The 13,931-nt window shown below is 42.8% G+C and overlaps 1 protein-coding gene across 9 annotated transcripts in view; it reads right to left on the reverse strand.

Annotated features, from left to right (window-relative positions):
- LOC139279984 (activating molecule in BECN1-regulated autophagy protein 1-like) overlaps positions 1-13,931 on the reverse strand; it is a 505,692-nt gene that overhangs the window by 173,804 nt on the left and 317,957 nt on the right. For all 9 annotated transcript variants that reach the window (XM_070899374.1, XM_070899373.1, XM_070899377.1 and 6 more), the window contains one exon: positions 7,319-7,429. In XM_070899374.1, the coding sequence (XP_070755475.1) occupies positions 7,319-7,429 (111 nt within the window). The remainder of the gene's footprint in view (positions 1-7,318; positions 7,430-13,931) is intronic.

Raw genomic sequence — 13,931 nt, forward strand, 5'->3', positions numbered from 1 at the left:
TCTCCTGGTACTACTCAGAGTATGATGGCAGGGGGGGGAGGGGGTTCTCATCGCAATCTTAAACATGGGAGTGGATCCCAGTGCACAGAGACTCCAGGTAATGGCACACGATTGTGGTTCAAGCCTTGCGAAGCACACTAAAAAGAGTACACCTCTCGTTTCGGAGGCTCTGTAGACATGAGCCGCTCTGTCATACAGCCACATAGAGTTTCAGTACAACATATAATCATTTTTTCTTTTAGTAAAGGAAGATTTTACCATTTTACATGAGATTTTATGTATTAAGATAGTATCTGATTACTTTCTGAATTTATCTATATCAACTTATTGGGAGGGTAGAAGTGGGAGAGATGATCAACATGCTGGCCTGTTTCAAATTTACCAATTTTACATTTTGCTCTCATCAATGACCGTTAGTGGGGTTATTAATTCTTGCACAATTATTCACTCATTTTAATATTATCCCACTTAATTAGCCTAGTGGAGGTTTAACTAAATGGACCCGGGCATATTGGATATTCACTGTTTTTAATTTTAATGGTAACTGTTGTTTACACAATTCATTTTATGTATACATGTGTACATGGGCAATAAATGCTGGCTTTGCCAGTGACACCCACATCCCATGAATGAATTAGAAAAAACTTGATACAAAATTATTCAGCTCCCTTACCGTCTTGGGCCTTGCATTTCTTGCAGCCACACAAATAGATGGAGCAGTGCGCAGGCTCCTTCAAAAATGCCTGAGCCAATCCCTAGGATTGGCACAAGTGTGGCCTGGCAAGACATCCTGAACTTTCCTCGCACCTTTTGGAAAACACTAAGTCTGTGACCGAGATCTGCAAACTGGGGGGCGGGAAGAAGGATTTTTGGCAGGGAAGTAGGATTTTTGGCAGGGAAGTTGCAGGGGGGGGGATTAAAAGAGGGTGGAGAGAGTAGAACTGACTGCACATTCTCAGCGCTGTATACGTGGATATAGTGCATTGATTGGTACAGTTTAAAACAGCTAGCTCTAGAGGTTTTCTGCATTGCTATCCCTTATTCAGTTTGGGCTCAAGTTTCGGCTCGAGTTGCTCCTTTTTTTTGGAGCAACTAGTTTAGAATGGAGTATCTTAGAAACTATAATTCTCGCCATTTAGTTTGCTCCAATTCTAGTGAGTTAGAATAGTTTCATTTTAGAACAGATTTTTTTTCAAAAGGGGGCATTACCAGCCACTTACGCCTGTTTTGCAAGTTTAGACAGCGAAAACTTACTCCGAACTAACTTAGAATGGAGTAAGTGTAGATTTTTGTACGCTCAGACAAACCTTGCTTACACTTAGAAATCAGGCGTAGGGAACAAGAGATACGGGGGGGGGGGGGTGTTTATAAGCATTAAACACTTCACTTTTACAAATAAAGAGCCATCATCAACAATAAATTACAAATAAATCAATAAATCAATCAAAAAAAATTGAAAAAGATAAAAGAAAAAAAAATCACTAAATAAAATGTAAGTTTCTACTCACCTACTGCAGCACCGGGAGCCCTCCAACAGTGTGCTGGGACGGCTGAACGGGAAGGGGGGGGCCTGAACGGGAAGGGGGGGGGCCTGAACGGGCGGGGGGGGGGGGGTGGAGGATGAACGGGAGGGAGGGAAGGAGGCTGAACGCGCATGTGCAGAGGTCACGGCACTGTCTTCAGCACCGGGACCTGGCTCCGCCCCACCATCCCTTGTGCTGCGCTACACCCAGGCCGAAGACCTCCTGAGGAACTCGGAGAATCACAAGGTAAGTTTTCGGCACCCTTTTTATTCCAGAAAGTCGGCGCACCTTATGGAGGTGCGCCGTTTTTAGAGGGCGGAAACTTGGGCCCAATATGTGGTGACTTAAAAGCGAATGAAGAACTACTTATGCAAAAAGAGAAGCCAATGATTCCAGACCTGGTTACAGTGTCACAGACTAAAGCAAATTTTTCAGTCGCCTTGGTCATGTGTTTTACTGGTTTGTAATACCCAATTAATTAGCAGATTTCCTTCAGCACCAGCCTTGGCTTACTGGTAACGCTCTCATTTCTGAGTCAGAAGCTTATAGGTCCAAGCCCCACTCCAGAAATTGGAGCACTTAATTTGGGCTGTTACTTCAGTGTAGTACCAAGGGAGTGCTGCAATGTCTGCAGTGATGTCTTTCGGATATTAAACCGAGGTCCGGTTTGTAAAAGATTCCCTGACACTATATGAAAAGCAGGGGAGTTCTTCCAGCCAGCGGTTGTCTTGAAAACCAAACCAACAAAACAGATTATCGAGTCTTTCATCTCATTGCTGTTTGTGGGACGTTATTAAGGTGATATTTCAGTAACAGAGGTGACCAGATTAAGAGACAGATTGAAATTATCAATATTTTTTGTGAAGTTTACTTCCCTCACATTCTTCAAATACCTGCTATCATGCAAGAGATGTCACACTTCCTCACAGATGCAAACAGATGTTAGGAAAACAGATGGAAAACCAGACACTGACCTGAAGTTTAAAATTTATAAGCAGTTACTGATAAAAACAAGTAGCTACAATTACTTGGTTTTGGCAATTATAGCCGTGGGTTTAAAGCCATTACACAATCATACTCCAGAGCAGAAACTATCTGAGCAACTCCATTGTGAGACTCACTAGATTTTTTATTAAAATAACTACTTTAACATTGAACAAGTTTCTTACCATGGATTTGTGTATTCATTTGATAATTAATGCACCAGCAATGAATTTCTAAAATTTATATGGGACAGTTTTCTAGAACAATGTGTTTTAGAACCGACAAAGGAACAGGCTATACTGGATTTAGCGACGAGCTAAAAACCAGGATCAGTTAATAATCTGATGGTAAGGGTGCATCTTGCCATAATATGACTGAATTTGATATTAGGTTTGAGATTGAGAAGGGGGAATGACAAACCAAAGTTTTACATTTAAGTAAGGGAAATTTCAAAGGGAAGAAAGACAGACTTGCATTTATGTAGCACCTTTCACGACCAAAGCACTTTATGGCCAATTAAGTACTTTTGAAGTGTAGGCACTGTTGTATTGCGGCAGCCATGTGATAAGGACCAGGTAATTTTTTTCAGTAATGTTGATTGAGAGATAAATATTAGCCAGGACACCAGGGAGAACGTCCCGGCTCTAATTAGAAATTGTGCCATGGGATCTTTGATGTCCACCTGAGAGAGCAGACAGGGCCTCGATTTAACCGAAAGACGGTACCTCCAACAATGCAGCATTCCCTCAGTACTGCACTGGAGTGTCAGCCTAGATCTTTGCGCTCAAGTCTTGGAGTGAGACTTGAACCCACAATCTTCTGACTCGGAGGCAAAAGTGTTACCCACTGAGCCACAGCTGAAGTGCAAATGTGGGAAGTACTCAAAGAAGTATTTGGTATAATACAAAATCAGTACATACCCCTAAAAGTCAAAGAGTCCACTTGAGTATTTAAGCACCCATGGTCAACAAATGAGGTAAGAGATGGTATCAAGCTGAAAAAATGGCTTGCACAAATGTAAGACAAAGTGGAAAACCTGCAGATTGAGAACTACAAAAAGCAAAGGGATACAAAGTAAGTCGTAAGAGGTGCAAAAGGAAAATTAAAATAAACTTGGCATTTCAAAGCTAATAGTGAAAGTTTTTGCAAATATATTGAGAAAAAGAGAGTAGGAAAGGGGAATGCGGGCTTATGAAGGATGGATGCAGGCAGACTATAATATGAACATGGCAGACGTTTTTAAATGAATACTTGGTATCTGTTTTCACAATGGAGGAAGAGGACAAAATACCAGTGGTACAAGGGAACCTAAAAATTAGTGGATTTAATGCAAGTTAAAAAATGGGAAAAGGTACTTAAGGTCGACAAATCTACACGACCTGATGGCTTCCATCCCAAGGTATTCAAAGAAATAGGTGAGGAAAATGCCGCTGTCGTCGTCATAATTTTGGAAAACTCCCGAGTCAGGAATTGAGCCTTTATATAGGAAAATTGCAAATGTCACTCTGTTATTTAAGAAGTTTAACACTGATTGAACAGACAGATATTATCCCCGTTTTGAATAAATGTAATTTAGTTTTAAATGCATGGGGGAGGGACAGAGATGAAAGAAGTGTTGACAGATGCAAATTTTGTTAATCATTCAATCTATCTGGTGAGAGTACAAGGTGCTTCCATCCATGCAGAACTGCTGCAATACAAGGAATGATCTGAGTCAAAGCTCGACCAGCCTGACATATAGTAGATTGTGCACTATTATTATTGAGAATTTGGATATTTTTTTTCTTACAAATAAAAAGCTTTTAACCAATTGCTTATTGGGGTATGAATTATGATTAAATTGAACTTGAGTCAAGAGTACAAAATGAACACCAGATCACAGACTGGATTATGCTGTGGGTAGGAATTCAATAAATTGAGTGCATGCTGCACAGAGATGTCACTCAAAAACAAAAAAAAGTCACTGTTCTATCACAGCTCTTGTTGAGTTACTTAATCATAGACAGTGGTAGAGGTGCTACAGATTACCTCTGCACTGTTGAGAAAGGGAGAAAAATTACAAGCGCCACCTTCCGGAGTGCACATAGAAATCAGTTGTGTGGTTTCTGTAGTTGAATAGCTTGCAGATGCTTTTTCCAAAGCCTCATGTATTATTAGTAGCCATTAAAATGAAATACAAGAGAGAAACTGGCACCTGTGAAATCATTGAACAATCAACACCTTCAGGAGAGAAGAGGGGGAAAATGTGCAAAAAAAAGACTTATATTTATATAGCGCCTTTCATGACCTCAGGACATCCCAAAGCATTTTACAGCCAATGAAGTACCTTTTGAAGTGGAGTCAGTGCTGTAATGTAGGAAATGCGGCAGCCAATAGCACACAGCAAGCTCCCACAAACTGCAATGTGATCATGGGCAGATAATCTGATTTAGTGATGTTGATTGAGGGATAAATATTGGGCAGGACACCAAGGAAAACTCTCTTGCTCTTCTTCAAAATAGTGCCATAGGATCTTTTACGTCCACCCGAGAGAGCAGACGGGGACTCAGTTGAACATCTCATCCGAAAGACGGCACCCTCTGACCGTGCAACAGTCCCTCAGTGCTGCACTGGAGTGTCAGCCTAGATTATGTGCTCAAGTTACCGGAGAGGGATTTGCATCCACAACCTTCTGACTCAGAGTCGAGGATGCTACCAACTGAGTTGACACCATGGGAATTTTTTTTTTTTTACGGGTAAGATGCAAGTATGAACCTGCAATTCCCCAAAACATGTCCAAGTGTCGTTATGTTGTCTTGGAAGATGCTGAGTCTGGAATGGGGAATAGAATGAAGAAATAAAAAACATTAAAAAAAGGACCCGAGCTCGTAAAATGAAACCGATTTTCAATGGATCATTTACATGGGTATGTACAGGTTACTTCGATGTAGAAAAGGAATTCTAATGCAACTGAGAAAAACAAGTATCTGAAGAAACCTTCCTATCATTGTCCAAGAATGCTATACTCACCCATTCCATCACTGAAAAAGCATTAAGGCTCTTTGGTGTAATTGAGTTTCAGCTCATTTCATGTCGTAAAAGGACATCACAATTCTTTCAGATTTTGGCAAGAGAAAAGGATTTTTCAGTATGCTTCAGGTAGAACATGCAATTCGGGCATCTTTACAGTGTGAAAAATTATAGAACTGTGTTGGTATGATACATTTTGAACATGTTGCAGAAACACAAATTACATGTGATAGAAATGAGTGGTTTTGCTGCTCAAAAATGCACAGGTGAAAAAACACTGCTTGTATATCAGGAATATATAACTGATCCATGCTCGGGTGAATGTGAACCTTTTCAATGATCAAAAAATTACCTAATTTTCCATGTCAAGCATACTCAAAAAATCACTTCCATGACTTAAAATAATTATTTGATGTGAAATTAGTCCTGTGCTTACAAGACATAAAACTGGCTGGAAATCTATGAAATTCAAAAGCCTGCAAATAAATCAGTGATGAAATATCAAGGTGATGAGAGAAATAAACGGCAGGCAGGGAAGTTGCTTCAACTCAAAGCCACCCTGATAAAGTGTGACATCCCTACTGACACCTAGGAGTCCCTGGCCCAAGACTGGCCTAAGTGGAGGAAGTGCATCCAAGAGGGCGCTGAGCACCTCGAATCTCAACGCCGAGAGCATGCAGAAATCAAGCGCAGGCAGTGGAAAGAGCGTGCAGCAAACCAGTCCCACCCACCCTTCCCGCAACGACTATCTGTCCCACCTGTGACAAGAGTCTGTGGCTCTCGCATTGGACTGTTCAGCCACCAAAGAACTCACTTCAGGAGTGGAAGCAAGTCTTCCTCGATTCCGAGGGACTGCCTATAATAATGATCATTGGACTGCAATCCTGTCTCGCCAGTTTAAAGTGATCAAATCTTCATTTCAGGTTAAGATATAATCTTAACATTCTAGCCACTTCCAAATATCCAAGAAAATGGCTATTAAAGTGCCTTCCAGAGGATGAGGTATAGTAGTGTGATGGAATATTGTGCATTCCCTTCTAGAAGCTGGCTTTCAATTGGGTGAAGACGTCTACTGTCTCAACACCTGTAAACTAAATGGAGTAAGTTTAGGTGGGTTCAAAGGCAATGCAACAGGCTATGAATTATGGCCTTAATAGCAGTCACTTAGCTTACAAGGTTTCTTTAAATGGAATTCTTACTGGATGACAGAGTAGATACCATGCTGACTGCAAGAAACAATTCTGATCAAAGCCAATACTTTCAATAACCACATTGCCAGTAAGATTCCAAGGATCACAATGCCAGACCAGAACATTTAGCCAAGTCAAAACATCCTGCCTCTACAGTATTCTGATGGGCTGATTGATACTGTGCCAGAAAGCTTTGAGAACCAGCATTTCAGCAGTCTAAATTTGGTCACAAGGAAGACCTCTCTGGCTTTACCTGAGCATTGAGAATACAATTCAATACAGGGAAAAGACACACACAAAATTCCTTGGCCCAGAGTTCAAAAGGTTGTCGAGGATCACTGGATGTTGCCCCAAACCACACCAGGTTTCAGAAGATAATCATAATGTACATCCATGGATAGCCCAGCCTGTTGAAATAAGCTGGGTTGCTCTGGAGTAAAGATCCATTTCACTTAGCTGGACCTTTTCTGTCATTAGACGTTGAATTGTGCACCCCTCTATGAGATGTTGAATAGTTCGGTTTGGTGATACAAGTTCCAAAGGAACCCCATGTGGTTAGACGTGAAGACCCATTGTTCTCCTTGCTTCTGGCAGTCTTCACACATTACTTACCATTACTGATCTCTGGAAGATCAAACTTGGTGAAGTCCCACCACTGGAGGCGATAAGTGATATTGGCGATATTACTGGCCACAGCAGACTGTCCATCACCTATCACAGCACCTGGAATTAGAGAATGAGAGACTCAGTAAAGGATGTCCTTTAGCTATGCCACTTTATGGATTCATGTTAGCCTGTTGCTTACTTAAGAGCTCACAGGTCATTACATTTTTATCAAGTTGTGAAAATACTGAATATTAAATCGGGAACAGGACATAGAAGCATAAAACAGGTTGAATTTTCAGGACATTCCACAACTCTAGAAACCTTTCAGGGAATCAGAGACCAACTGAGAAGTTCAGATCTCATAGTGGAACACAGAATCAAATCTTGCACAGTTGATATCCATCATCCGAAAGCAAAGTCTAGACTTGGCCTTAATTATGGTATGTAGTATTTGGAGGTTGAATGAATGAGGAAGAAATTATTTGAAACGGTTTAGGTGTTTTGTGATCCTATTGATAAAAATCATCCCCTGTTAAAGCACAGACAATTTTTTAAATAGATAGATAAAAGCAGGGTCCCTTTTTCTGGTGGGAAAAATGCTTCCACTTCTCCCTGTGGCTGCAGCGTGGCAGTTTCTTCATTCTTACTAGCACAGGGAATCGCGAGCAAGTGGAGGAAAATATATCTTCTTTTAAATCTTAAAGCACTGCCCATCCCTAACAGCTGCATGCAGACACATGAATGACACTGGCAACATTTGTATTATCAGAAAAGTTTTCGTTAGGGAGATGCATTTATATATTTCACTCCAATTCTGGCCTCTTGTGCATCTCAATTTTCACTGCCCAACCATTGGCAGCCGTGCCTCCAGCTGTCTAGGCACCAATTACTGGCATTCCCACCCTAAATTTCTCTGCCGCTCTACCTCTCTCTCCTTCTTTAAGTCGCTCCTTAAAACCTACATCTTGGATCAAGATGTTGGTCACCTGCCCTAATATCGCCATGTGGCTCGGTGTCAACTTTTGTCCGATAATTCTCCTGCGCAGTGCTGTGTGAAATTTTACTACATTAAAGGCGCAATATAAATGCAAGTTGTTATTGACTTTCGACAACCCCCTAAAATAGGTTACATGCAAAAAACTCAAAACTACCAGCTTGAAAAGCAGGAGCTTCCCCAATCTCCATTCCATTTCCTTGTCCCAGTCAGTGTTGAGACAGTTGAATACACAATGAGGGGTCAGCCTTCATTTCATAGGCAGTCCCTCGAATCGAGGATGACTTGCTTCCTTGTCAAAAAGTTCACAGGTGTTTCAATGATGGACCTAAAATTCCAGGTCCGAACTAAATCTAACTAAAGGTGGAAGATACCTGTGCTTGGATTTTTTAAAAAACGTGTGGTGACCGTTGCACACCAGCCACCACACGGGCTTGACAGAGCTAGCTCTTGGTCCAGTAGCAAGGATTAACCAAGACGACTAGAGACCTGCTCTGCTGCATGGACCTAGTGCGCACACATATCGCAGTGTGGGCTGGCATGTGCTTCCCCTGGGCCCTCGCCTCTTCTCGGCCCCAATCACGTCCCTCTACAATCTCTCACCACTCCTTCGCTGCGACCTTGCCGCTCCTGAATTACCTGCCCACACTCCAATCATGACCTGGATCTTGGTGACATCCCTTTTCACTGCCGTTGCTCTCCTGCTCCAGCACGTGCTGTTCCCTGGAGTGGTACGCTGCCACGCTGCTCCTTCCGCTTCCCAGCCTGCTCCGATGGTGCTCGCAGGCCGGGGGCCGCTCAGCCTGCTGGGCCAGGCTGCCACACTGCTCCTTAGCTCAGTGTTAGCATTCTCAACTCTAGTCAGAAGCTTGAGAGTTCAAATTCCATTTCAGTGACAAAAAGACATAACCTAGGCTGACATTTCAGTGCAGTCATCATGGAGTGCTAAACTGTTTTGAAGTGCTGCCTTTCAGATGAGATGCTAAACCATCTGCCACTTCAGATGGGCATAAAATGTGTCTTGGTACTAGTCGAAGAATCATCTGATGTTTTGACCAACAATTATTTATGAACTAACACCACAAAAAACAGATTAGCTGGTAATTTATCTCATTGCTGTTTGTGGCACCTTGCTAAGCGCAATTACAACAGTGACTATACTTCAAAGAAAAAGTCTATCAGCTGTGAAGTACTTTGGGATGTCCTGCGATCACAAAAGATATTAAACAGAGCTCTTTGTTTCCTTATAATCCACATATTTTTAAACTTTATCAATAGTGAATGGGAGCCACATTATGGTCAATTAAAGTTCCAGTCTGCTTCTTTAAATGGGGTACTAAACTTTCTTTCGACAATGAAGTGTATTGAATTCACCATCCTGCTACACAAAGCGAAATCTACATTTGAATCAAAACCTATTTGCTGCATCTGTATTTCCTGATGAAGTACAGACATTAAAACTACATTCAGAATCATTAGCTTAGCACCATTTGGCAGATCAGCAACTACAAACAATTTTATAAAATAATTTGACAGAATAAATGGATCACATCACTTGGGTGAAACGTTTAGGAATGCAGACACTGTAAGCAGCTGCAGACTTGAAGATACCATTTAAAAACTTGTGAAATAAATGTATACATTTATTTTGATAAATTATTCAAACGATAGTATAAGCAGAAGCATTTATCGACGCTTTATTTAATAGCAAAATACAAATGTTGAAAATACTGCAAAACAAGTTCACACATCATATGAACAGTGGTATTTAAAGACTTGTTTTGCGCCTAGATTCCAGCGCAATCTGGGTGAAATTGGCTGAACCAGCACAAAAGATCTGTGAATTTAAATTGTAGGTGAGTCTCGTCCAAATCCACTTGCGTCCTTGTTTTATGCGATCTTTTACGTTGGTTCGGAAGATTCAATTCACTCGAATCAGGCCCCATCCATTAAACTGGCCTCGCACCTAGGTCGACATTGCACTGGTCAGTGCTCTTCAAATTGTGCTCATTTCCTTGGGCACATAGTCAACAGCAAGCACATTTTAAAAGATTTTTCATATTAAAACAATTAATTTACTAAGAAATTGACCAGTGCACACCAATAAAACTATTAACTGATTTTAAATCAGGTTATTCATAGGTGGAAGACGACACCCTTATTAAAAAAAATTATTTTTTGTGATAAACCCATTTTCACCTGTATTAATAAAACTGTACCAGATTACCACTCACAAACATCAAGGAATTTTTTTTTTTATAAATGGAAAAAAAAGAATTACACTGCCTTTTGCGTTGGTTCATGCGCAAAGTGGAAACCATACCCCTGAATCCTTCCAGTAGCACCTCGTTGGAATGGCAAATGCTGATGTAGCTCAATTCAATATAACCCAGCACATTCCTGCAATGGCGTCACCTCCTGTCACCAATGGTCCCCTCCACTCCTTTCTGAAGTTCCATTCTGTCCCCTATTTCTCAGCTTTATGCTCCCCTCAGTGACATAATCAGCTGTAAGCATGGGGTTAGCTTCCATATACATGTTGACAACAGACAGCTTTATTTCTCCACTAACGCCGATACGCACCAGCTTAGAAAATTAGCAAAGCTGACCAACAGTTTAAAAAAAAAATTGTGCCAGCCCCTAAAAAGCTGACCACTCAAAAATGGTCCAGACATGTGAAAACGTATAGCTACATGGGCTTTGCAATTTAAGTAGTAGATACACACTATGGGGCCGAAATTGGTGGACATACTGCCCACTGCCGCCGAGTTTTCTGGGCGGTCTTCCCTCCGAACAAGTTTGGTGGAGGCCTCCCGCCGGCAGGGAGGGAAGACTGCTGGGAATCGCCCGCTGACGTCCAATGCGCGTAAGTGTCCTCCCACCCGCCGAGCTGCCAGTTTGGTCCAGACAGGAGTCCATTGCAACAGGGGAAAAGACCGCCATGTGGAGGCAGATCTAACCTCAACGGTAAGCATGAAGAACTGCAAAAAAAGGTTAATACACTTCTTTTGTTTATTTTTTTTCCCAGCGATTCAGGTGGATGGGGTCCCCTGAAGGTTTTCCAGTGTTTTTTTTTATTTTTTGGAAATTTTAAATTTAACTGTTCCCCCACCCCCCCAGGGACTGACTCAATCCTTGGCAGTACTTTGCTGAAGATTGCATTTGCTGCGAAGATTGGGAGTTCCCGCCCGCTGCCGCCCAGATGCATGGCGCAAGTCCTTTTTTTGCCTCCGGGCGGTCTTTCCCGGACGTTTTCATGAAAGTTTCGCCCAAAGTACCGTCAGGATCTCAGCGGTCCTTTGGGCCGCACTGAGCTTCCACCAAGTTCAGGGCCAATGTTTCTTCACTTGTACTGGAGAGAAAAAAAACACACATGCCTGAAAGGGAAATAGAAATGCTAAAGGCACAAAATTGGTGAAGCATTTCACCAGAAGTCCAGGGTATGCACTCTCAGATGGTTCTGACATTTTTCATTTAGGGTTGTGCATTCTGGTTAATTTTAAGCACTTTTCCATTTTATAATTGTTAACTTTACAAAAAAACTAAGTACCATTTTATTTTCAACAGACCAATCCAACACAAGTCCTTACCTAAAGGCTACAAAAGTCACCCTCCCACATCTAATCACCACTGCTCCAATTTACAAAGGCACTCTACTTACCAACCAGATCTAATTCACCGAGTCACAGTGTATTATCCAAACCCCCACTCTTCTACACTATTCCCAGGACATATTGGCACTCTTCCCGATCCCACCCCACTTCAAATGGGCTCTGTTCTTCATCCTCCATCCTCCACCCTCCTCCCCCACCAATGTTCATACTCTCAATTCCTCCCCATTCTCTCAATTATTAGAGTTCTCCTTTCTATCCGTTCCCATCATCATCATAGGCAATCCCTCGGAATCGAGGAGGTCTTGCTTCCACTCTAAGCATGAGTTCTTAGGTGGCTGAACAGTCCAATACGAGAACCACAGTCCCTGTCACAGGTGGGACAGATAGTTGTTGAGGAAAGGGGTGGGTAGAACTGGTTTGCTGCACCCTCTTTCCGCTGCCTGCGCTTGATTTCTGCATGCTCTCGGTGATGAGACGCTAGGTGCTCAGCGCCCTCCCGGATGCACTTCCTCCACTTAGGGCGGTCTTTGGCCAGGGACTCCCAGGTGTCAGTGGGGATGTTGCACTTTTTCAGGGAGGCTTTGAGGGTGTCCTTGTAATGTTTCCTCTGTCCACCTTTGGCTCATTTGCCATGAAGGAGTTCCAAGTAGAGTGCTTGCTTTGGGAGTCTCGTGTCTGGCATGCGGACAATGTGGCCTGCCCAGCGGAGCCAATCAAGTGTGGTCAGTGCTTCAATGCTGGGGATGTTGGCCTGATCGAGGACACTAATGTTGGTGCGTCTGTCCTCCCAGGGGATTTGTAGGATCTTGTGGAGACATCGTTGGTGGTATTTCTCCAGCGACTTGAGGTGTCCACTGTACATGATCCATGTCTCTGAGCCATACAGGAGGGCGGGTATTACTACAGCCCTGTAGACCATAAGCTTGGTGGCAGATTTGAGGGTCTGGTCCCCAAAGCACCATTCACAGCTTTTCTCTGCATCATAACCATGCCCTCAACATCTGTGCTCTTCCCTCTCCCAGTTGTTAGCATTCATTTTTTCCCCTTCTCTTTCATTGACATCCACCCACCCTCCAGCCACAGTCCCACTCCAACCAGAGACCAGCTGCTGGTACACTGGCCTGGCTCGCTCTTCTCTCAACATTATGCACATATGACAGGGACTGCGGCCTCTGTCCATTATATATGGGAACCCTGGAAAGAACAAGAGTTGCTGCTCACAGTGTAAAGAGAATGCAATACAAGCTACTAGCACTGAGTGTGATGCAGAGTGGAAAACTGATTTGGTCTGGGGCATTAGTAACTAGATTCAGAGAGTTGCAGTGCCAAGGCGACAGGGGCCGAGTACGTGCTGGCCTTTGTCAGCGAACGATCAGTACCCTGCCCGCAAGACCCACCAGCAGCACAAAAAGCTGAGAATAGGCATATATGATCACACTTAACTCCATAAGTGTTGCTATGCTTTCTGACATCAGACTGTGGATGAGGCAGAACAATTTTTAGACTAAGACTGGCAAGACTGAAGTTCTCCCATTTGGTTGCTGCTAAAAACTGCAGCCTAAGCCCATTACATTCCCTTCCCTGGCTGCTCCTCCAGGCTGAATACTGCGCACACTGTACGATCCAGGGCTAAGCTTCAAACTGCATATCCAATCCGTCACCAACACAATCAATTGCCACTTCTGTAAAATGGCCTGCCTCCATTCCTATTTTGTCCAATTGTGGCTAAAGCTGATGTCCATGCTTTGTCACTTCTTGGCACGATTTCCCAAATTCCCTTTTCAGCAGCTTCCAAGCTCTATCCTGTAAAAACTCATATTCATCCTGCAATCAGGCACTTGGATCTTATCCCATATTGAGTCCCATCACCCATCAGGCTTGCCTTTCCTGACCTCCAATGGCTTGTAGTCCCCAAAACACATTGATTTTAACCCCAACTCTAACTTCCTCCAGCCATTATCTGGAATGAACACCCTCCATTCTTCTGACTCTGGCCTTCTGCTCATCCAAT

Source organism: Pristiophorus japonicus, chromosome 14 (genome assembly GCF_044704955.1).
Source record: "Pristiophorus japonicus isolate sPriJap1 chromosome 14, sPriJap1.hap1, whole genome shotgun sequence".
In the NCBI taxonomy this organism is placed as follows: domain Eukaryota; kingdom Metazoa; phylum Chordata; class Chondrichthyes; family Pristiophoridae; genus Pristiophorus; species Pristiophorus japonicus.